The sequence below is a fragment of the Rhyacophila brunnea genome, unplaced genomic scaffold (genome assembly GCF_057557595.1).
Source record: "Rhyacophila brunnea isolate RB1 unplaced genomic scaffold, BYU_Rbru_1.0 scaffold_1, whole genome shotgun sequence".
In the NCBI taxonomy this organism is placed as follows: Eukaryota; Metazoa; Arthropoda; class Insecta; order Trichoptera; family Rhyacophilidae; genus Rhyacophila; species Rhyacophila brunnea.
The window spans coordinates 27,797,579-27,823,532 of record NW_028232751.1 but is presented as its reverse complement, the minus strand read 5'-3'; the positions used below and the strand labels follow the sequence as shown (position 1 = coordinate 27,823,532).

General features: G+C 33.8%; 1 protein-coding gene across 6 annotated transcripts in view; it reads right to left on the bottom strand.

Moving 5' to 3' along the window:
- Nucleotides 1-25,954, bottom strand: part of LOC147079646 (uncharacterized) — a 256,411-nt gene that overhangs the window by 162,040 nt on the left and 68,417 nt on the right. For all 6 annotated transcript variants that reach the window (XM_085942773.1, XM_085942756.1, XM_085942733.1 and 3 more), the window contains 4 exons: nucleotides 22,522-22,653; nucleotides 21,583-21,716; nucleotides 20,669-20,749; nucleotides 20,023-20,151 (listed from right to left, as the gene is read on the bottom strand). In XM_085942773.1, coding sequence (XP_085798899.1) covers nucleotides 20,023-20,151; nucleotides 20,669-20,749; nucleotides 21,583-21,716; nucleotides 22,522-22,653 — 476 coding nt within the window. The remainder of the gene's footprint in view (nucleotides 1-20,022; nucleotides 20,152-20,668; nucleotides 20,750-21,582; nucleotides 21,717-22,521; nucleotides 22,654-25,954) is intronic.

Below are 25,954 nucleotides of genomic sequence, written 5' to 3'. Positions count from 1 at the left end.
TCGAATATTTTTTTTTAATTAGCTAATTGAGATTTAATCATATCCCTGCCAAATCTCAGCTCCCTATTTCGGTGGGTATTTTTATTACATAAAATAGTATTCTTTTAAACCTCTCGCTCTAATGTTTTAGAATATAGTCATATTTCAGTACATAACTGTGCAGTAGTGTTAAGATTTTTTATGTTTATTAATTTTTAAACGCATTTATAAAACCATAAATATAATTTATATCGACATTATTATAGTGAAATATTTATGATAAAAAATTATATTGTAATCTCTGTGATCCCAAATTTGACAAGAATTAGGCATTTTATTATTCAAAAAATGGGCAAGATTAACACATTTAAAGATAATTCTAAAGATACTCATTATAAGCTATGTCTTTGACCATTCAAGTGTGATAAACATCCTATGAATAATGATTGCTTTATAATAATTGTTGACCTAAGAATAAGGTTGTGTTTTTTTGAAATACGCCATTTCTTTTGGCATTCCCCAGTGGTTAAGCTACAACATACGGCCGTAGCCATAAATTGACAAACTATAATTGAAGTAGGGAGTAAAATGATGTTAACGCGCGTGTTTGAACAAAAGTTCCATTTTGTACCCACGCTGAGCACGTCCGCCCTTAAGGTATATAATATTAGACATTCGTCGTTCATAGCAAAAATATCGCGACGTCCGATAACAGAAGAAAAATTCGATAATTTAAAAAAAAGTACATTTTTAACTCGTCAGTTTATCTGAATTTCTCCCATAGTCCTGCCGGGACAATCCGCCCCTGTACGCGTATTATATAGGTAAACGGCACACATGCCCAACGTAGGTCAAAATGGAGATTTTTTGGTATTTTCAAAGCATTAGCCTGAACATTCCTTAAACGTTGTAGATAATCTATTTATATAATTTTGAAGCGTTATTATCCTTTGTATTTAAACTTCTAAAAATTCCAAAAGTTTCAAATGTCTAGCTAGTCGGGAAGTTAAAAATCGTCCAATACAAATCTTGGACAAACAAGAAAAAATTTGTACCAGACAAACAAGAATACGAGCTAATAAAAACGTGGTAAAATACTTTATTCAGTCATCAAATGTTTAAAATAAATATAAAGGTTAATAAGGCTTCAAAATTATATAAATAGATTATCTACAACGTTTAATGAGTGTTCAGGTAAATGCTTTGACAATACCATAAAATCTCCATTTTGACCTTCGTTGGGCATGTGGGCCCTTAAGTTTATTCATTTATTCATATCCATCAGTTACTATAAAGTAATATAGACAATACTCCTTCATATAGTTTTATTTTTGCCGCCTCTAACAATATAATAATTTGCCGTAGCTATCTCGACACGTGAGAAACGAGAAAAAAACAAATCTCACCTTTGCTATCTGCACACGTCATACATTTGTTGATGTTTTAAATGTTTGCATCAGTGTTTAAAAAATCTGGAGCACGAGCTCAGAATAAGCACACCTCTTATAATAATAATTAAATCACGTTACCAACAATTATTCGAAACGATAGATCAATAATAATTATTACTGACTGTAATACGTCGCTAGGCAATTAGTAATTACAAATATAAAAACTCTACAGAAATACGCAAACGTCAATAAATTACAATAAAACCTATATTTACTTTAATAGCGTCCCGGCATGGCCTGAACAAAAACGATGCATAAGTGCGAGTGAGAAAGTATTCGGCACCCTTATAATCTCTGCGACACGCGCTAGAGTAAGATAAAAGGTTTACAGATGTGTGAGCTGATGTTTGCTGTGGTATCGCCGCCAAATCTTAGTTTGTTGCTTAACTAAGCGTCGATAACCTGCGAGCGCGTGTTGCTAAAATTGATATTTGTTGTGTTAAACATAAAGTCAGTGGTAAATATTTTTAGTTAATTAAGTAGAAAAGATGGTTCTGTGTGTTGTATTAAAATGTGGTAGCCGTACTGATAAGCAAGAAGATGGTATTACGTGTCATAGGTAGTTGATACATGTTCGTGATAATTTATTATATTATTATATATTTCAATATCGGTGACCTAGTGTTTCTTTAAAATAACTTAAATTATGGATATCTTTACCTAATGGTTGCATTTTGACCGCTTAAACATACTATATAACGTAAAAAAATAGAAAACTATATTTAAATTCTGAGCGTCTAGTGCGAGCACTTTGGGCGAGCACTAGCGAAATGGCCTATGGTCTCAAACATTTGCGTACGAATGCGTTCACTCGCCCACAAACCAAACGCACGGCACGCAGCTTCATTTAGCAATGCAACGGGTGGCGTCTAGATGTATCTATAGTCTAAGGTTTCTAAGTCTAAGGCAATTCACTCACAAGTAGGTATATTAAAAAAAACTATTGCTAGATACGCTACGATCGTTAACAATCTCTATTATAAGTAAGAAATAATATTCGCCACAGATAACATTTTGCTAATACGGATTGAAGTGTTAATAATTCCTTCAAATCGAATAGTATTACAGCAGTGATTTTTATTTCTTCTTTTCCTGAATAATGAATGCAACAACCATAAAGTAACGAAATTGAAAAATTGTGGTGGTAGCCAGAAGTTTCACAGGCCCTCTTTCCGGAATCAACCGACATATTTTTACATTTTTTTTATAAGTAAGTACCTTTATAATATTACAATTAGAAATATTAAAAAACATATTATGTACACGAACATTGGCCACGAAAATTATACCTACAGTGACTTTAACAACTTCAATTCGTTCAATAAAACAAACGAAAAACCCATCTACATAGGTAGGTACCTAGTGGAAATATCAATATAAGTACCTCTTACCTACAATCACATTTAATAATATTTTGAGGGATTTTGATATGCTTTGGGTAATATTTTATAAGCAATTTGTGAGAAATTTGCATTCTTTGACAATTTCGATATAGGTACTTAATTCAATAATTGTATGACCGGGTAGAACTGTTTCGAGCCCCCTCTTTAAATCATTTGACGAATCGGTTGCATCGACGAAATCGCCGCTGCCTATGAATAAGCTTAAAAAATATCTAAATGTACCTGCCACAGTTATCATGATTAGAAAAGTTTCACAATGCATGCCTTTGATATGAGCATACAAGAATCTATGACATTAGACACACCTTACATAATTTAAAGCACAACAAAATACACACTACGCGTTAAGGCGATCTTAGTTCGAATCGCGCCAATGTGAGGTCATTTCCTTAAATGACAATCAAATAAAAATATGGTTTAAGTTTAGTTCCCCCCCCCTCCCAACTTTTTTTACCGAAGTGCACACGATGCCGATCGCATCCTCCGGGAGTGTCTCTATAATATGATTTATACAGTAAATAGGTTAAAATCTTGCGGTAAGTCCCTTGAGAACTTCCGATGTACCTAGTCTGTAAGCAGCGAGCAAATGGATTAGCATTTTAGCAACAGCATTGCCAATTTAGCGTTTTTCTTGCCAGATCTAGCATTTTTTGATAGGCATCTAGCTTGCAAAAAACGCACCTGGCTTGTGACGTTTTTACTTGCATTTATGCTTGATGCCTCCAACAGCTTTAAATGTATTGAAAATACGCTGGATATTTAGTGTATTTATTTTCATGCGCATCAAATTTTGACTATCAGATACCTTCGTAATTCAGGTACGTCGGTACCTATTTCAGAAGCGTGAGAAATACGACATAATTTAATAGTTAAAACGATAGGAGCATTCTAGTGAAATGATATTACATAATTTAATGTGTGCTTAGATACCTACGTGACATCAGTTTAGCGATTATCGGAATGAAATGAAACGAAACTTGAACGCCGTCGAGACAATATAAGCATTTGTTGTCCATTTTAAATTATATCTGTTAAAATGTGTGGTTTTTACACTATATACATTTTTTCGATGTTTGCACTTTTTTTCGATACACGAAAAGAAATGTAGGTATCTATTGACTTCGTTCTTGGTAGAATAAGTAAATTCACTTGCAATTTTATTCTCACGCAATCTAGCGTTTTTTCTTGTCAAATAGCTTGTTTTCGTACCTGGTCTACGTGACGTCCCGTGGGGGTAGGCAGATTGAGCATCGCTTGGGGACGGCAGTTACTAAGAGGGCGGGAAATCGAGGAGAATCATTTGGAATATATAGAAAAAGCTACCTAAACTTAGTAATAACGAAGATATCTTTCCATTAAAAAAATCAGCTCACTGGTTTTATCGGGTTTGTGATATCTAGTTTACTTCCGTTGCCCTTCAACGACACGTGCAGATTAGCGAATAATTAGTCTGATATTTTGTTAGTAATGTATCAATACAACATGTTTCTTAGATATTGGACTCGTGAAAGGAGGATAAAAATACTGTATAAAAAATGAGGCGGCTTTTTGGTGCTGCCTAGGGGCGGCATTTTATCTAGGGACGTCACTGCCCGTCTAGCATGTTTTTGTCAACGGCAGTTGGCAACACTGATTAGTAACCACTGGCATAATACTTTTGAAAGATTTGCATGCCTGTATATTTCCATCATAACGTAATAACTAGAAAAGTCGGTAATTTTCCATTTTTCAGTAATTCTTTTAAATGGTGAGTTCATAAAAAGTGTACGCCGAGAATGCAAATGTCAATGCCATATTATATTAATCTTTTGAATAAAAAAATGATTAAAAGTTATTTTTTTTGTCTTCATCTTTTACAATTATTACAAGTTATATTATCACATTATCAGACTTACAATACGTCGTTAATATAATATATATTTAAAAAAAAAAATGCTAGATATGGCAATAAAAATGCTAAGTTAGCAACGCTGAGTCGACTTTGCATATGCGTAAAAGTGCTATTGCGACCCTATTCTCACCTTAACAATAATACAATTTCATATGCGTAATTATTTAATGACTTAATTAAGCATGATATATGATCAGTTATCACCATGTCAGGTAGCTGTGGGAGATATTTAAATAAACATGTCAGTATAAATCTCTTGAGAAAAACAGAGCAGAATTATTATGTTATAAAATCAAAAGTAACAATATCTAATCGGTCAAACATCGTTTATACCTATATTATATTTAACAATATTGAAAGCGCATTTCGATTACGTGACAAACTATTGAAAATAACATATTCATAAACACGTTTTTTTAGTTTATCCTTTATTTCTCCACAATCGAGATTTCAATTTTGTTACAACCTTACACAGAAGCAGCGCTCGAGATGGAAAAAAAATACGAACCGGAGCGCTCAATAATTTTCCGAAAATATTGACACAGTTATCTAATTTTATGTATATTTTATAAAAGTATGTTAGATTTTTTGTATTAGCTCGGATGGTCAAATTATTTTTTCCACGAGACGGAGCGTTATTTTTGGGGATTTCATAAACCGGAACGGCGCTCCGGTCCATCTCAAGCCCTGCACAGAAGGCAACCCAATTCCCATTATTTTTGTGTTCCTTGAGTGAAACCATGGAACAAATTAACCAATCAAAAAGTTGAGAGCAGATGTCGCTAACATTTTACCTATGGAAAGTGCAATACAAAATTTGTAAATAATAAATTTTTTGAACGATTAAAATACTTATGTGGTTTTTTTAAATGTCTATAATGACCAAACAGAATTGCGCAAACTTTAACTGTACATGGAACAAATTTATAAGAAAAGTATACGAACGTATGACTTTTTATATTATAAGAATTTATATTATTTAAAGGAAAAGATCTTATCTTCACGAAACCAACGTGATAATATTCGCATTCCTCTTTGATTTGCCACCACTAAGAATTCCATAGCCTGCCAAACCCCCATGGAACGTCACAGGGTGCCAACATGTGGACAATGAAACGGGTTAAACGTATTACAACTAGTCCATACTTGGTTGAGCAACGAGCGAACTCCGCTTAGTTCAAGTGACCGGGCGTCGAGAGATTTACTCCTTGGCTTGCTGAACTGCAGCGGGTCTTCCTCCTTTTTCCCGCCTTTAATCCACCGGAAGTAGGCGGCCATTGCGATTCCGTCACACACACACACTCACCACTTTATCACGCACACACCGTTGCTTTCCCCCAGTCTATTAGCTGGATCGCCCTCCTAGAAATCACCATCCTGCTTGGACGGTGTCAATCTGTCTCTTACGCCTCGTCCTATAACAGAGTGCTACCCAATATGTGTCACGTCACGGCACACTAGTTCGACATTCTATTCGACCTATTCGAATTGCTTTTAAAAATCTGACACACTGAAGAATATTTATCACTTTTGCGAGCCTACACACCTTACCATAGCCACATGTAAATAATACCAAATACAATTCTTTGTAGAGTAAGGTGCAGTAAGTGCAGGGCAGTTAGTGGAATATTCTGATAATGTGGAATACGTGTGTAACTGCAACTCATTTTACATAAACAGTTTTATCTCTAGTTTAATGTAAAAACTAACACAATGTTGTCGGTAATTCACGGCACTGTTAGTAAAATGGTTTACGTAAGCCATGTTTTTGTCAATCCATCGTTTCATGCTTTTTTGTAAGGTGATGATTTTTTCATTCTCGTCTTTGATTTGATGATAATCCGGTAAAACGTAAGTGAATTATTTGTGTATGATTGTAAAGTCATCCTTATTACGTGTCAATTACTGCGTGATTTATGAGAAATTTTAGTCTTTGATCTTATACACTTATTGGATTGGCATTGTGTCCAAGTTGGAATTGTGGAATACTTTATTGAAGGTAATTTAGAATATATTCCACATTGCTTGCGTAGTTTTGTATAATTTATCAGTGCTAGAAATTAATGTCTTTTACAGGTAAATAATGCTTAAACAAGGTACAAAAAAAAACAAAACAGTAAAGGGCGATTGAAGCCATTATTACAAAAAAGGGTTATAAAACAGTTTCAAACTATTTTAATGTCCCACGTATTTGGTTATTCAGATTTGTAAAGAATGTAAAATAATTGCACGGATACGATGTGTAGTTTGTCAGAATTGGGCACAAGAGGTTTGTTCCAATCTTAGATTATAGAAAAATGTACAATGTTGAATTGATCTGTTATTGGCGAATGTTATAATATATATATATATATATTTTGCTGAACTATGGACCTACCGTTTGAAGAACTATTCCACATTACCTTCACTACTCAGGGCGGAATTTATTATTCTTTTCATTTTAATTCGATATAAAATAATGTTTATATTATACACGGTCCATCGTTTCACTACATATACTTTTTTCCGACCATGTCCGATCCAAATAGGATCATATGGGCCTCCAGAGTAGAGGTTTGTATTAACAGATTTTTGTTTTTTACGAGAAATGGATGTCAGCCACTTGCTCAACCTATTAGGTCCATACCCTGACTCACACACAAATTGAAAAACAATATGTGTACTTGCAAGACCCAGGATTCGAACCTGAGACCCACGGCGTGATAATCCAACGCTTAAGCCGCGCGGCCACCGTGGGTGTAACATATACTTATACAATTAAATTATCTATAAAATAAATGTTTTATATAGATTAAAGTAGGTACCTACTATAAATTTGACCACCGGAGTCAAAATGGAGCTTGAATTTCACTGTACGCAACAATATGTTTGCGACACACTATTTGGGAAGCTCTGCTAAATGGGTACATTAAATCTGTCACTTAACCGTTAATTATTTTATTTTTCCCCCCAACAATAAGCGTCACGCGCGATGCAAATCCGCCACAAAATTAGCTACAACAATGGATGATCGTTAAACCTGGCAAAAGAATCCAAATGACTTAACAGACCTATTATGACGGTTGCAATTTTCTGTCACCGCTCGAGACCATCGCGGAATCTAGACTAGAAAAGATCTATACAATACAGTTTCCTTCAAACAGTAATAAACACAATATGAAATTCAATGTACCTAATGAGAAAAACATCTGACCAACTTTAAAATTCGACTCAATCTCGACAACATCCATTCTCTCTCTGAGAAAAAAAAACTCTCAAAATATAAATTAATTAGGTGGAAAGCACATTCAAGGATACAGGTTATAAAATGAATGAAAACCTGCATAAAATCTATTACGCATATCCACCGACCTCAGCACTTTTCGGAGAGAAAATGTATGACAATCTAAATAACTAGGTATAAAGCATATCTATATAATTTGTTTTATTCATTTTTAGGAACTTTATGGTGGCATCTATATATTTAAACCTATTAAATGCTGGGAGGTTCCCAGTGCACCGCAAACTTCTAAGAAATAATAAAACCTTATAAACAGGTATCTTTTTTGGAAATATATTAAAAATATATCATAAAGACCATGATTCCAGAGATGGCAGTGTGTATATAATATATTAAATTATTTAAAACAATCGACTGGGGCTAGTACAATGACTGTACAAGTACAGCGTGTATACACGCTCTTTTTCTGTGGCCGGCCTTGCGCATACAGAATGTAGGGCGCAAAAACGCGCTTGTGCCATACATCCCGTTAAGAACGTGTCATTTAAAATAATATGCAAAAGTGCCTAAAGTTGCTGCATAATCCCGTCACCATTTTTTTTACTCCAGCCAAGAAAAAAACTAGCGTGTATATTATGTTTCACAATTAATAATATTTAGTGAAGTCGTTCAAATGGCCAGAATGTCTTATTGAACCTTCCAATAAATCTTTTCCATTCTTTGTATTATTTGAATATATAATTTATGCACGTACAGAACTATTTTTAGTGCGTAATGCGAATGACAACAACGTCATCTTCATTTGTTTTGATCATCCGTCATCGACTAAACAAATTAAATTGGAACTACGCAGGGGGTCTAGGACCATTTGGCGCCGGGACAAATGGACGCCATGCAATTCCACAATAAAAAGACGTTAAGTACCTACTTATACGTACCTTTAAAAAAACTATTTAATATTATTATTTATATTTAAATTATTATATTATGATTTAATAGTTAGTGAGAATTTAAATATGCACACGTAAATAATAATTTAATCGTGCATATGTTTAAGTTCCAACGAAAAAAGAGTTTTTATTTTTATATAAAGCTTAGGCATGGAAATTCTCAATAGGCAATAAAAAACGTTATGTTAAGAGTAAAATGAATTAAAACTACCAAGTAGTAGATATAAACTGATTAAAATTCATCGTCACGTTCTGTTTACGCGTCTTCGACTGTGTGTGTGTGGCGTCCAATTGTCCTGGCGTCCAGTTGTCCCATTCCCTACGCAGGAGACCCGTACGTATTCCAGCCTTAATTTTTTTTGAAAATTATATATAAGTATCTATCTGAGATACCCCAATATAATTATCATCAATCGATTGAAAGTTATCAGTAAAATTGTGTGAATTAATAATAAGATCTGCGGAAAATTTTACTGGCGATATATTTTAACTTAAAAGACAGCGATTATGTTTACTTTAATTTAAGATTATTTTAAGTTGAGATTCGTCTAATTAAAGAGTATTTTAATTACTTTATTCTCTCTACATTATTTATGAATAAATTAGAACTGGATTAAAATAATAATTCACTGATTTATTTGGCGATAAATACGAATCATTTTAAATTCTAAAGAAAACACTTCGATCTATATTAAGAAACGAAAAATCGCTATAAATTGAAAATGGTAGTTATCCAAAATTTTGTGAGGTGTGTATAACTTAAGTGAATTTGATTTTTATCGACACATATTAATTCAATTGTTACGAAAACTGGTTTTGTTGAGTTTCTTTATGTGAGAGGACGATTTATTTTATTACCTCAACTAACTCTAGCGAAAAAATCCTCGAATCTCATCCCCGACCCCCACGCGCCAGAACAAATAGAGGGATATTTTCACACCACTGCACACATATTTATGCCTGAGAAAAGATTCACACGTGTAACTGATTTACCTATATGAAAAGTTATAAGCAATTGTAGAGAAGTAACTGAAAAACGGCTTCTTACTATTATTATTTAATAATATGTAGGTACATGGATGCCTTTAAACCTCAGCTTTTCGAAACAGTTTATTCATCTGAAAGGAATCGTATCGCCGTCAATTCTTGAAAATGATATTTCAGAAAACATCAGGAAATATCCATTTACATATCACGGTAGAAACCGTGACTAGTTGTATTCAATAATTTTCACAAGACAATAATTTTCAATAAACTCATGTTAAGTATACTTATTATGTTATGCACTATTTTACTCAAAACACGTAGATACATGTTCAGTATATGAAATTAAACTATCAAGTAGTATATTATGAACAAATAGTATTGATCAAGTAGTGTATGAGATTTCATCAGATTTGTTTAAACAATTCATTTGTTGTTATTATATTCTGGAAGTATTTATTATACGTCTATTGTCTTGAGAATCAATCGTGGAACCAGTTTTTCACCTTCATCTTCAGCCAACGCAGCAAATAATCTGCAGTGGTCTGACAAAATTACGTATCTAAGTCAAAAAAAATATCAACGAATGGAAAGCATATTTTTTTTAAATAAACGGATTTTAAATGTTCCTGTCGGATGCAATTTAGTAGGTTCATAAATAAAACTAAATTAGATACATAATGACATACATAAGAGTAAATTGGAATTGCAAACTCAACCCTAAGTCAATCTAGTTTCATTTTTATTAAATACAGTATTTAAAATCAATTTTTACAAATTTTTATTCTACTCCTAGCATCGCAAACATTCGTCTCTGCACGGTAAACATAATTCCGAAATTCTGAAGCATTACAATCGCGTGTATAGTGTGTTAATAATTAGCACATAATATTATGCAATTTGTTTCACTACCTATATGAAATCATCGAAAACCAAACAATCCAGCGTATTCAAACTCGCGGCGGAAATCGATCAGCTGATCTCTGCCGGGAGAAGAGAAAAGTGTTTTTGTTTCGCGAAAGACCGGCATGTGTGTTGGTACCGTCTAGTGATAGATAACTAACTGAAACTGCTTGTCGCGGGAAAGATGATAACGCGTCGCGATATTGTAAATTATTATAATGCAGTGACGCGACAGTGTATGCCCTCCCCGTGGCCCACCGCATCTAAACACAAAAAACTGACGCACTGATCTAGACTAGATAACCATATTATCATAAAGTTAGTTCACTACCAACGACTTTCTATCTTCTAGAATAGTTTCAAATTATATAATATGGTATAGGTACCACCGCCATCTTTAGATTAATAAAGCCTGAGCATAACTTTTTGCACAAGCAACGAGTGGTCCACTTTTCAGCTGTCAAAATCAGATCCCAGATTGCTTGACATATTGATTCGCCCTTTCTCGTTTCAAATTAAATTATAAAAAATTTTCAAATCAAATATATTAATAAATTGTAAATAATACACACTCCTGTTATTCATCAGCTGTCAAAGTCAGACTAGTCCTTCACACAAAAACTGGTGGTAATATCGATTTCCAAAAAATATGTAACATTAATCTATGCATTACATTTGTAGAAGGTGTGTTAATGCTAGTGTATTATTTATTATGTAACTTATCTATTCAAATCAAACCATTCCCTGTGTGAACACGACAGACGCGTCAGTATGAGCACTCTATAGATATAGAACAATGACAGGCAATGACAGTTCATACATAGACAACAACGGGAGGGGCGGAAAAGGTAGGACCAGACGTTGTGAATTTATCGGCTTTCTACTTGAGTCGGCAATGGGTATACCTATTAGGGATTTGAATTTCAGAGTTTCAGACAATCCCCGAATATTAGAATTAGAATTATCAATCCCTCTCCCATTATCCGGGAATCGGTAATAATAAAAAAATGCCAAGAAATAAAAATATACTTCAATACGTATATTTCATTAGAATTAACAATTCCAGCGAGATTCTAGGATTACAAACCCTAGTATATGTCAGTGGCGAAGGCTCCATAGTAGGCGATTATTTAAAGCCTACCTTCTAAGAAAAATAGATCTTCAAGTAGATAATTTTATTTAAAAAATAAACAAAATACACTGAAAATCCAAGATAATTGAGAGTCATCTATCGTCAGAATTTAGAAGAACATAGTTTTATTTTGTAATTTAGTAAGGTTTATAACCATAACTAGCGCCGTCTGGATTCAACTATATTATAAATATTCGATAGGAATTTATGATGTGGTTTGTATGTGTTTTAGTCACGTGACGCCACTGACGCCAGTCACTGTCTGGCTTTTTATTCCGAAATTATAGGTTGTTTAGTTAGCGTCTACATAAGCAAGGGCACATTTATTCAAAATAATTATTAATAAGAAGATAATTTAAAGTATTATTTCTATGGGATTCAATCACATTATTATTGATTGTTATTAAAAATATAAAATAATTTATCTCGCGATTTTTATTTATCAGTTATTTATACCTAAGTTTGTGTTTTAAATATAGAATTATTTTAAAATGTCTAGATTTACAGGTTAAATTATAAATTGTTATGGAACACATTATACACAACAATGGATATCAAAGATGATAGGTAATATATTTTGAGCGTATGTTACGTTTATAAATGTTTAGGAAAATACATAATTCTAACTAAGTGCTTATTTATAAACTAATTATGTCAAAGTAATTGATCTTTTGAAATTTCATCGATTTAGTGTACCTATTCATCAGTAGTAATATTGGGCTATGTTCTTATTTCCCGTAAATATATCTGACAAGCGTGGTTACTCCACAGCCTACCTCTTTCCAAAAATCACCCTTTGCCACTGGTATATGTCTATCTACAGTCTTTTTGTGCTGCTCTTTTATACCAAAACCCAAATACGAATACATAACAGTATCTACGATTAACAATATTACATAAATGGTTACTCAGTCGTATGTGGCGTGGGTACCAAATTGGTAGGTATTATGTACGCCCTAAGTAAGGGGACACGAAATTAACAACTTTATCCTAGCCCAGTGGTCGGCAAACTCATTAGTCAACAGAGCCAAATATTAACAGTAGAACGATTGAGATTTCTTTTGAGAGCCAAATTTCTTAAACTTACTATGTACACTGTTAACTCGATATCATTCTTAATAATGATCTTATTTATTGATAAAAATTAAATATTGTATGTAAGGTATCCATAAAATTAAATCATGAGAATGACTGACAAACACTTAATGTAAACAATGGCCTTGCATCTCCTTGAAAAGTTTGGGTAAGTCAGGTTTGTATGTTGTTGTTTTTAATTTTAGGCACGATTCCAGGTTCTCATCAATAAGCCGACTTCTCAATTTACTCTTGATAAGGTTCATGCTTGAAAAAGATTTTTCGCATGAATATGCAGAACCGGAAGGGAAAGAACAGCAAACGCTAGTTTTTTCAACTGATCATATGAGTCAGGAATACTATTCCAGGTATTAAAAATCATCATGTCTTTCTTCTCCAGGTCTTTCAAAGCAGACTACTAAACTTGTGCTGTGAACCATGTTCACATTTTTCTCCAATATGTCCATACCAGCACAGAGATGTTCAATTTAAAGATTCATAATTCTTTATCCATAAACTGTATCTATAATGAAGTTGATAATCTTAATCACCAATTCCATAACTTTGCAAATTTCTTTTGGATATGTGTACGCACAAAGCTCTTCTTGACGAATGATGCAATGGTAAGCAAGTATCTCGTGACTTTTCTTTCTTTCAAAATAGCAACAACCCCTTTTCTTACGCCGGTCATACTTTACGCACCCGTCTGTTGAAATTGACACAATTTTATTGAGTGGAATATGTTTTTCCATAGGTACACTCAATTACAGCATTTGCAATATCCTCTCTACGTGTATGACATTTGAGTGGCAATAATCCTACAAGTTCTTCTTTAGGATCTTTAGATGAAATAAATCGTTTTAGCCCTACGTGGTCATTTGTGGCAGAGCCACACCCAAGGGGCCAAAAATCCATATGTGGCTCGGGAGGCTTAGCGTCTGAGGCGAGAGAGTCAGGGTTTGTGGCTTGGCGTGCTGCCGACACGGTCTTTTCTTTTGGCTGGGCTGGAGATGCTTGTTGCTTGGCGTCCGAGGCGAGAGAGAGCTTTTTGCGCCCATCCAACTGACAGATCCGCGGCGTCCTGGAGCTCTGTCGGTCGCAAACCTTCCTGTTTTACCGACGGATTGACTAGTGGCCGCACTTTCGGTAGACCGCGTTTTGTGTTTTGACGGGAGTGCGGACGAATTTGAATTTTGGATTTTGAAGCGGGCTCCGCTCGGCCGAGGGTTGCGAGAACCGCGAAGAGTGGACGTAGGCTGTGGTGTTATGGGAAAGTTGATGGTTCGGTCCGTCCTTTGAGGTGGTCTCCTGTTGGAGACCTTCATCCGGTATCAATGCGTCACCATGAAATGTTGTATCGGAAATATATGGTCGTATATTAAAGACCGTCTAACCTCTTTGGGTCATATAGTACTGAGATAAAATTCATGTCTAAATAAAACACTGTTCGGTACTGTATGCTTTTACCGGATACAGTCGGGATGTAACCCTCGACTTCTCAAGAAAGAACTCAGTGGGCGTAAGAGGGCATGTCCTTGGCCGTGATGACAAAATCAATTGTCAATAACGTATCCAATCAATAAGTAGGTAGGTAGGTACCTACTAGGGTACAAGTCGGTTATGGGGAATACAGCGGCAGACACATTTTGAAAATAGCCGATATACTGGATTATTTGTTAGGTTAACTACAGAGACCAGACCGAAATGGTTGTGTCGTCAAAATAATACTACAAAAATGCTGACTGAGGGCCAGCATTTTGTGGTCGTGTCACTAACCTAAACTAACCCAACCTAACAAATAATCCAGTATATCGGCTATACCTAAAATATAATTGAGTATGTATATCGCCCACTGTGTTTTTTCTTGAGAAGTTGAGGAGTACAACCCGACTGTATCCGGTAAAAGCATACAGAACCCACTGTTCTTGTCGGTTTATAGGAAGCCTGCGACAAACAAATTTTGAAAATAGCTGATTTACTATTTGTTAGGTTAGGTTTAGGTTACGTTAGGTTAGGTTAGGTAAAATATCAAATCGAACATATCAAATTTAATAATTGATAACAATAATGATAGCGTTATTATCAAATATTTGAAACCAATCAATATCAAATTAATATTTATATTGAATCTAACACAATTAGAACATTATTGTCTGCAATGTTCCACGATCAACCCATATTTTTTTCATCTCGGTGCCAGAGAGGTGACAGTATAGGATACGGTCATTTCTTTCCGATAATAAATCTCACGGCGAATTGTGCTACGGTGAAATGTAATACGTACAATATACATGTAACCATGGCCCATACATCCTGATGCGGGCCCCCAGGCTAAGATCTTTGTCGGGCCCCCCTATCTATCGCTAAGGATAAAGGCAGTGGGACGCTCTACAGTAGGTAGCGTTTTCCAAATGGTGTACGCGGTAAAATTAATGTGTATATTTAGTGTTTTTTTGTACATTCATTTGAATAATGGAGTTATCGAGTATTAATTGATACACAATTAAAAATTGTATCACAACCATATAATTTTAAATAATAATAGTAGTGAAGGAAAATAGCGCCGCAGGCGACTTTTTTACCAGCAAAGCAAGCTGCAAGCAAATTTGTGATGTGTGTTTATCTCACTTATCTGGTCGACTCGCCTCGCCGGGCCCTTCCTGAGCCCGGGCCCCCAGGCTAGGGCCCTGTCAGCCCCCCCTTGTGGGAGCCATGCATGTAACCGTATGCAAAAGGTAAACTACAGTAACCACCAAATATTGACAACTTTACAGGAGAAACAAATTAATCATTTTTCGCGCATTAAATATCTAAGTATATTTTTAGGGATAATATATTTTCCTAATTAGTTTATGTTCTTTTCTAGTTTTAATTTTTTTTTGTTTTTATGTTATCTTTTGCCGAAAACGGGGTTTTTTTAAAGATTACCTCCAGACATTTTATTTTTTTTTCTTTGTTATTGTGAGTTACTGAAAATTGTAATATGGTAATAATTCGCTTTTCCCTCCACCACCTGTCACATTTCCACACCCGTTGTGCAGGCGTATACCGTGGCGTAATGAAGATTAGGCGCCTTTCAAAGTTGAACTGAGTACTGCAGGAGCAACTTCCCAAGACCTTGGTTGGCGTGCACTGGAGTGTGCGTGATTAGTATAGATTAGTGTAGATATAGTAAATCGTTTTCAGACATTTTGGTGTCAAGTTTACCTCTCACGAACAGAATGATGTGGAAAAGGTGCACTGATGAACAAAAATATGGTTGATCAGAACTAATTATTTTTATTACATTTTGAAAGAAGATAACTATATAAACAAAAAATAATTATTAAAGGATGCCCCTTATGAAGTTTTAGTATATAAAGGTTAAGTTCTAGTTCTTCAGAAAAATGCAAATCATGCACTTGAGAATTGGTCAAACGGCATCGCTATTAGAGGTAAAAATCTCTCCAACTATTCGAGATATAAGGGGTGGCACATTGACCATTGCGAAATCACCTAAAGAGATGGTTATATTGCTTCACCGTGATGAAAATTAAAGTCACTGATGGGTTTAAAGATAGAAATTAATAATAATACTTATAATTAGAAAGATAGATTATAATAATACTATGCTGGGGCCCAGTCTGCTGCTGAAGGATATAAAGACAGTCAGTGAATATGTTTATCTTGGAACAAGCATATCTAACAGACCTACTGTAGAGGAAGCGAGTCGCAAACATGGCTTCCTTTAGGAACAAGTTAATGGTTATCAATCGAGCTAACCTTCTACCGGCAGTAAGTATACTCCAAAATCTAGAAACAGTGGACAAGTTTATATATCTGAGATCGATCATTATGGAAAAGGCGGATGTGAAGTAGAGATAAGAAGACGCACACAGATTGTGAAAAATGCGACGGCACATCTTAATACTATATGAAATGATTAAGGAATTTCAATTGCTGCGAAAACGATGCTTGTGCGTACATGAGTGTTCTTCATATTTTGTACGCTTGTATGCCTTCGAAAAGTGGTACCAGAGACTACAGATAAACGAATGGATCTCGACAATATGTTTGAGATGCATTCTGCAGTTATTTGGAAATATTTTTCAGCACAGACCGGATAACCTGGAGAGTATCAGGGTGCTGGAGCAACCAAGTGAAATAGCTGATTGGGAGCAGCCTTCACTCTGCCCTGCGAGAAGCAGATAAACGAGAGGGTTGGAAAGTCTTGGTCGCACAAAAGAAGATAGAATTTCAAGGTTATCCTTAGACATGAAGGAATGACCAGAAAGAGAAGAAGGTAGTGACCCAAGGTCATCTACTTTTTTGTAGACCACACAAGCTAAATCCAAAAAGTAAAGTTTAAATTTCATTTTCCCAACAATGACCAAATCAGAGTTATCTACTTGTAGCATTGAGGTGACGATATACTAAAATAAATAAAAATACCATTAAACAATTCCCAAATTTGGTGCGAAACATCAACAGATAAAGATAGACCATACATACCCAAAAGTTTCCGAAGATCAATATTTCAAGCATTACATAAATTATCACATCTGAGCATTAGAGCAACACGAAAAGCAATCTCAAATAAATATTTCTGGCCAGAGAGGCAAAAACATGTGCTTCACTGGGCTGAAACCTGTATCGGATGCCAAAAAGCAAAAATTCATCGACATACAAAATCACCTTTAGGTACATTCAAAATGCCAAAAGGGAGGTTTCAACACATCCACGTGGACATCGCTTGACCACTACCGCAGTTAAGTGGATATGAATACCTACTCACGAGGTATACTTGCTAACTAACATGAAACCGAACATGGTTGCAAAAGGAGTATATCCCAAGATTTGGAGTACCAAGCGAAATGTCCACAGATCAAGGATTCCAATTTGAATCAAGACTATTCTAAGGAGTGAGTAAATATCATTTGGTATTATTTGATTTTTACGATGGTTTTCAGATTTTTATTTTCGACTTTTTTTCGACTTTTCGTGTAATCTGACCGCTCATTTAAAAATAGCTATTCTCTGATATAACAAGTAACGTTTATAACGAGCAAATTCAGTAGGTCCCATTTTCCTCGTAATAACCAAGTTCGACTGTATATTGTTTTAATAATTACAAGTTTATAATAATTAACGTTTTTTTGTGGGTGTCGTTAACTAGTCCTCGTAAAAAATACATTTAAAGCATATTTGAAATGATAGTAAGAATAATAAAAAATACTATTTTCTCCCAGTGATTGATAGTGTGTCGATCACTGGGACTTTCAAATGTATATCAGTATTATAGAGATATTAAATAAAGTCAGTATGCACCAACATTTGACATAGGTATTGTTCTTAAATTTGAGATTTTAAAAATTTGATTGTTATGAATCGACAAAAATAAGTTACATCTGTGGGTCTATTCTATACTTATCGAACACTAAAGTGATAAATAGTATTAAACTTAGGGTAGGTTTGTATCAAAATATTAGCACTTATTGTAACAATTACACGAAGTTGGTTTTTATTGTTGCAATAAGTGCGATATTTTAACAGCAGCAAGATGGGTGCTGTTAAAATATAGCACTTATTGCAACAATAAAAACCAACTTCGTGTAATTGTTACAATAAGTGCTAATATTTTGATACAAACCTACCCTAAGTTTGATAATATTTATCACTTTATCAGTTTAGCGGTCGATAAGTATAGAATAGACCCACTGGTGTTCACAATGTTGAGCTAAAACATAATCTATAAGATCATTCCCTTCCTTCAAATCGTTACAATTTGACGGACCGGACCCTGTACAACGGTATTTTATTTTGAAATATAGGCTCTTAAGTACTGGTAAAGTGTTACAACCCTAAAAATATAATTGTTCCTACTTTTTATTACAATACCTAATCCTTTTTTTATAACGAATATGTTGTCATTATTATACACTTTCATAAATAATACAAAAGTGTCTACCTGGGACAATGTAGACCACTTTTACATTTACCTTACTCGAAATACAAAAAAGCTATTTGTAAAAGAAACATAACCCCCCACTCTGTTCCTCTGAATATGGAACCTAATTACATATTTTAATTATTAATACAAGGGGTAATGATAACACCTGTCAGTAAATTTTAGTAGCTAATAATGATCGATATTGTCATTTTCTGTTTTTCCAAATTCAATATTATTCACAACAAAATCAACAGATGTCAGTAAAAAAATAAAAAAAAAATTGTAAATAATGCAAGACACATCAGTTGCCCTGGTGACAATCAGTCGCCAGTTCATTACAAATATTACATAGACTAGGCCTAAGCTCTTTATCTTAGTTTTTCCTAGTATTTCCTGTGTTTCCTGTTTTATTGCTACTTTTACAGGTCAAGTCCTACAATGCGCATTGTCATATTGTCATGTGTTTGGAAATATAAACACCACAAAACCCATAACTGTATTCAATATGTGATTATATTCAATTGACAAAAATATGACAGATAGAGTTAGAGAATAAGATAGTTGGCAGAAAAAAACACTAGTTTTCTTATAATAAATATATCTAGAAATTAGTGTTTGCGAGAATTATTGAAGAAGCATAAATTCTTTCGCAACTAATAATTACCTAAGTCAACAGTCTACAAAAAATAATCAGATACGAAATTTGGTCATTACTTAAACACCGTTTATTATATTTAATTTATAGGTAAAAAATATATTACTTAATAGGTATACGGTACAAGAGCCCTGCATGTTGATTTTCAAGCAAATTGGTCTAGCTTTTTTATGAAAAATTTTAAGCTGTTTACAGTGTCTAAAAATGCTAGATTTAATGCCTTACGCCACATACATGTTTTGCCAACTAGATGTCTAATTCAAAAATGTTAGATCTGGCAAGAAAAACGGCAAGATTACAATGCTGGTATATTATGTTACATTTGAAATATGTGAACTTTTGTTCAACGCATTTTCTTCCAAATAGTAAATTTGGCGCTTGGGCCCTATTTATTTCAAATATTCAACTATGCATTTATTATGATGCTGTCCATTTATTTAAAGTTACTAACCTGTCGACGTTTCTCAACGGATTCATGCTGCACTCCGCCTGGTGATGGCCTGCTCCTAAAGATGTCCATCACTTTGGTCATGGTGCTTGGACGTCTTGATGCACTGTCTGCCGTTACAGTATGGTAGTACTACAAAATAAAATATAATGTTTTTAATTATTCAAAAGATTTAAAAATGTATAACGTTCTTTTTTGAACTAACATAATTTGGAAAAACCTCAAAAATATACATTCTTTGAATAAATATTGAACGGAGTGGGATTTGGAAATACTTATTTTGCATTCTGGACGAATGCTCTAGCTATTGAGCTGCTACTGTATTTGAATCCCATTTAGCTTAATAAATTAACTCTATAAAGCATTTCTTTCTTACACATTCAATACCAGAAATTTTCAATAAATGCCCCAATTTTTACAAATTAGTAGGCAGTATTTTTACAAATTTTAGAAATATATTAGTTATATTTTCACATTCAATACAAGCGCGCATGTGTACCAAAGAGCCACATGCGGCTTGCCAGCCATGATTTGCCGATTTCTGACCTAGGGGCATCCAATATTAACACAGATATGTAGAACCAATGCCGAGTAGATACGAGTAACTGTATATAAAAATAATAAGTAATGAAAAAATTGCATTTCTTACCTTCACATCACTGCCAGCATGTGGATGGGCTGATCCATCTTTCGTAGACACTGCGGAACCTGGTCGACTGGATCCCATACTCTGAAAAAGATATTACAAAACTTAGTATCACTCAAGGGGTTTGAAATAATTAATAAAGAGAAAGTCCATGAAACTTTATACATATATATATATTACAAAATAGTGATTCCATATTTTTTTATGGAATAATCCGCAAAAGAATTAAATTCCAATAGCCACGCGTAATAGCTATTTACCTAACATATCATGCCCCCAAAAAAATAGTGTCATATGTCTGAAATGGTAGTTTTAGAGTTATGAATATCACGGCGGAGCTACGGCACACTAGCATGACCTGAGAAGATGCAAGAAGACTGCCGAGCAGCAATTATTCTTGGAGGCGCCGCATGGTGTCCATACGCTCTAACTAAGGAGCGGATATGGTCAAAGAAGAACGTGGTTTATTAGGATATGCTTAATTAACTTTCAACTATTGTCATCACCAACCTCCTCCTTAAGGCCATACCTTAGTTGAGACATGGTCTAAAAAGATCATCGCTAGGCGATGCGCGGATTGCGGGTCGCGGGTGCAATTGAGGCATGTCAAACCAAATATAATTTGTCTTATAAATCCAACGTGTGTCCATTTAATGTTATGTTTATTGTTTTATCAGTAACAATAATAATATATTCATTGACATATTTTCTTTTAAAAGTAAATGGGTAACGTTTTAAGTCATCTTTACACGATTTAAGAATTATTACGGCCGTCGCCATCACGAAGCAAAATGACGTGTTTCCAGCTCTACATTCTCTCTCCGAATGGGAGCGAGTGCAAAATTTCATCGCGCCTATGGTTGAAAATTATTTGCCGTTTCACTGATGAATGACCTTAAACTTTAAAGCTAACTCACCTGGACAGCAGCTTTAACCTGCTGCATGATAGAAAGATTTTTCTTAGAGTCCGGGGTGGAAGTTCGAGCATCAGACTTAACACGAGGCCTGAACGCACCGAACAATGCTGGCCTCCTACTGACTCCGGAGGTTCCTATAATAAACATTTCATCACAATAAATAAATATTTTTATAAAATGCTGATTAAAAATTAATACGCACTGGGAAAATTAAATATGATATTTGGTCAGGTGGAATTTGATCCGTGTATTATGAACATTGACGTTCAGTATTGCATTCAAAGACACTGATGTCTTTATTGACTTACTAATTTTGTTACATTACTTATTCAAGTGTAAATATCTCATAAATTTTGTATAGAAATATTTCCTCTTTCTGTTAAAAGAAAACACGAGAGAAACACAAATAATCGCAGAATATTAAGACACTATTTTTCATATTCAAATATAGCGATTTTGTTTTTTGATTAACTTGGAAGTTAGATTGATATATAAATTACTCCAATATTCCGGAGCTATTTACTATAGAATTACAAGCCCATTTTCAACAGTGACGCAATCATGGTGACACAAAGATGCTGGCTGTTAAAAAAGAAGTTAAGTAAAATTACAATATCATGACTTTCAAAGTTCAAAGAAAGCATTCCAATGAATATTTTTACCAGTACAAAAATTATCTAAACTAAAAAAAAGAGATACTTATCTTTAAATTTAACACAAAAATAGAGTATTAGACGATATATAGCTTCTGGAATAAATTAAGTCGTCATCATGCATAAGAGATTCAAGAAAAAATAGAGAATCATTTTAAGCTTTTGCGAATTGGTGAATATTGGATCCAATGTACATTTTTTCTTGTCCACTGTATCTTTTCTACACTGCCTGGAACTTATCTATCATGCAAAAAGAGAATTAGATGAATGTCAAATTTTTAATAACCATGAATCGTCTGCTGGTACTGTTGGTCATCTTCCGATCCTCTCCGTTCGCGAGAACTACTTCTTGAGCCCCCGGTTGATCGAGTCCCTCCACTTGCACGAGCTTCTCGATCACGTTCCCTCACTTCCCTCTCTGAAATCAATAAAATTTAATAGTTACATTTACGACACAGTTCACATTGTTATTTATTTATCACATCATTTGATCTCAGCCACCCTAGATCCACTGCTGAGTGAAGGCCTCTCTTTGATGCCTCTACTCTTCTTCGTAATCAGTGTTTTGTTGCCATGTACTTTCACTAAACTTGATTCAAAATTGTCAGATAGCAATAGATGATTTATGATTATTTATTATTTAGTGTCTATCTATATGAATATTTTTATGAAGTATATTTAATAAAATCTTTTACAGTATAAACTATATATCATTCACAAAAGATCTTTTATAAACACTAGTATCACAACTTTACTTTTTATCAAAGATTATTCTTTGTATTTAAATACAAGTGTGTTTTGGAGTATTGATTTACTAGTAGATTGACTAAAATGTATAAAAATCAACAATTTTACTTGATGATTAGTGGCTCTCAAAGCGTGAAAATTTAATATCTATAAAAAATCACGTAGATATGACCTTTAATCCAACATAACCTCATATTAGTATTAGTAGATCATCTGAAACTTTACTAAACATGGCAATACTGAACTCACTGCTGTTTTGACAGCTCTTGCAAAAATAAAAAATGGTAGATGGCAAGAAATTATACAACAAAATTATTGATTGTACAATACGAAAAGTATGAAATATCATATTATACTCGCCACCCAGATTACAGAAATAGAAATAAAAGACTTGGAAACATAATTGTTCCAGCAGTGAAATTTCACGATCAACGGCCGGCGGATTTGAAAACAAAGCAATTTAAAATATGGAAACACTTTATTAATAAACTCAACAAAATAAATAACAAAATAAAGGTCATACATAAAATTAAAATAATGTAACTTTGCAATTAACTGTAAAAATAACATTTTGTTCTGCATTAAAAAAAAAATTTACTTAGTTCACCCTGATTGGCCTGTCTGCACTTATTAAGTAAAATTTGTCAGTCAAATAATCTGATCGTACTCGCATGAATCCACTGATTATGATGACTCCTGTTACGTGGCACATGTCAAAATAATTGCAGACAAAAAAATATTTTTGAAAATCGATCAAGACAAGAATGAATTCACACTCGCCAGAGTCGCAATGAACGAGGGTTATCCAACTCGTGGTACGAATTTCACAGGAATGCCATTTGTTACCTCTGTCAATTATTTCAAGAATATTTTTTGATATTAGTCAGTTGAAAGTCTACCACTTAACACAATAGATTGTTTCTCCACCTCACAATGCATAAAAATCATATAATCACGGTACGAAAATGGCAAATCTTCAATGGTTGTACTGTGAAAATTAAAATCAGAATTTGATAGAAATCATCGCCCAACTGATTTTGAACAGGCTGTATTTGCAAGCCAATTGAAAATTTTTAAGAGACTGGAAGTATTTCGGATCACCTGACACCTGTACATATCCGTTCTGAATTTTGCATAAAGACCTTCACTTACATGCGTATAAGATCCAGCTTACGCGAGAACTAAAGCCAACAGACCACGGGCAGTGTCGTGGATTTGCCGATTGGGTCTTGGAAGAGTAGGTAACCAATGATGATTTTTCAAGGAAAATTATCTTCAGTGATGATGGACATTTTCACCTCAATGGGTATATTACTAAACAAAAATGCCGTATTTGTGGTGAAGAAAACCAACAAGTGATTCAAGACAGGCTGTTACATGCTGCGAATTTTACTGTTTGGTGCGGTTTGTGGGCTGGTGGCATCATCAAACTGTACTTCATCGAAAATTATGAAAGAGCAACATTAGAACAAGAGTTACGGTCAACGGCGTCCCCTGTAAGCAAATGATAACTGACTTTTTTGAGGCCCAAATTGGAAGATTTCGATTTGGAAAACATATTGTGGCCTCAACATATGTCATACAGCTTATGAAACTCTAGCTTTTATTGGGTAAAAATTTTGATGGCAGTTTAATTTCTCAAGATTTTTCAAGACACCGTTGGTTTGTTTGTTGAGTTACGTGATACCACAAATTCTTAACGCGTTTAAGGATAACATTCTTAACATTATGGCCGGTATATAGCCCGAGATGTATGAAAAAGTGATTGAAAATTGACGTGAGCGGTTAGTAAGCTGCAAGATACCCAGGAGAGGTCATTTAAATGATATTTTATTACATTTGTAATTGCAAAGACCAAATTATCGATTGAAATAGATATATCCGCAAAAAGTTGACGATACGTGTTTTCCTTAAATATTAGCAATATTGAATGTGTGCCTTGTTTATGTGATAAACTTTATATTTGTCAACACTCAAGATTTGTACTTTCTTAAAGCCACACCAGTGGGTCTATTCTATACTTATCGACCGCTAAAGTGATATAGTGATAAATATTACCAAACTTAGGGTAGGTTTGTATCAAAGTATTAGCACTTATTGTAACAATTACAATAAGTTGGTTGTAATTGTTGCAATAAATGCTATATACTAAGGGGGATCATATGCCAATAGAGAACCTAGCGGAAAAATACGAAGCTTGCAATTTGAGATTTTTTTTTGATAATTTACAATTTCATCTGTATTAATTAATAAATATGTATCTGAAAACATTAAAAAGATTTTATTTGATGTTGAATTGAATTGTAAAAAAACGTAATTAAATGTGAATTCGTTGCAGGGTCACATCTTATTATTACAATATATTTTATGGTCATATTTATTTTTTAAATTTAGTTTATTAAGTTTTCAATTTTTCGTTGTTTAGATTTTTGACTAATTCATTGTTTTTGTTGTCCATTGTTCATTGTCCATATATATTTGTCGTTGTTCATTGTCCATATATTTATGTAACCATAAATGTAATAATATATAATTATATATTTATGTAACCATAAATGTAATAATATATAATTATATATTTATGTAACCATAAATGTAATAATATATAATTATGTAACCATAAAAATAATGTAATAATAACGAAAGTTATGTACCAAATATGTGACAAATTCACATTTTTTTTACAATTGTAAGTTTATCATTGACTTAAAAAAAATCTTTTTAATGTTTTCAGATACATATTTATTAATTAAGTAATGCAGTTGAAATTGTAAATTATCAAAAAAAATTCTCAAATTCCAAGCTTCGTATTTTTCCGCTAGGTTCTCTGTTGGCATATTTATTATGATCCCTCTTTTAAATTATTATTTGGTTGAAAACTTCACTAATCATTGATTTGTAGAGTATAGGAAGCTATTTTAAAACATATTAGATCAACAATTGAAACTATAGATGTCACATAGTCTCAAAAA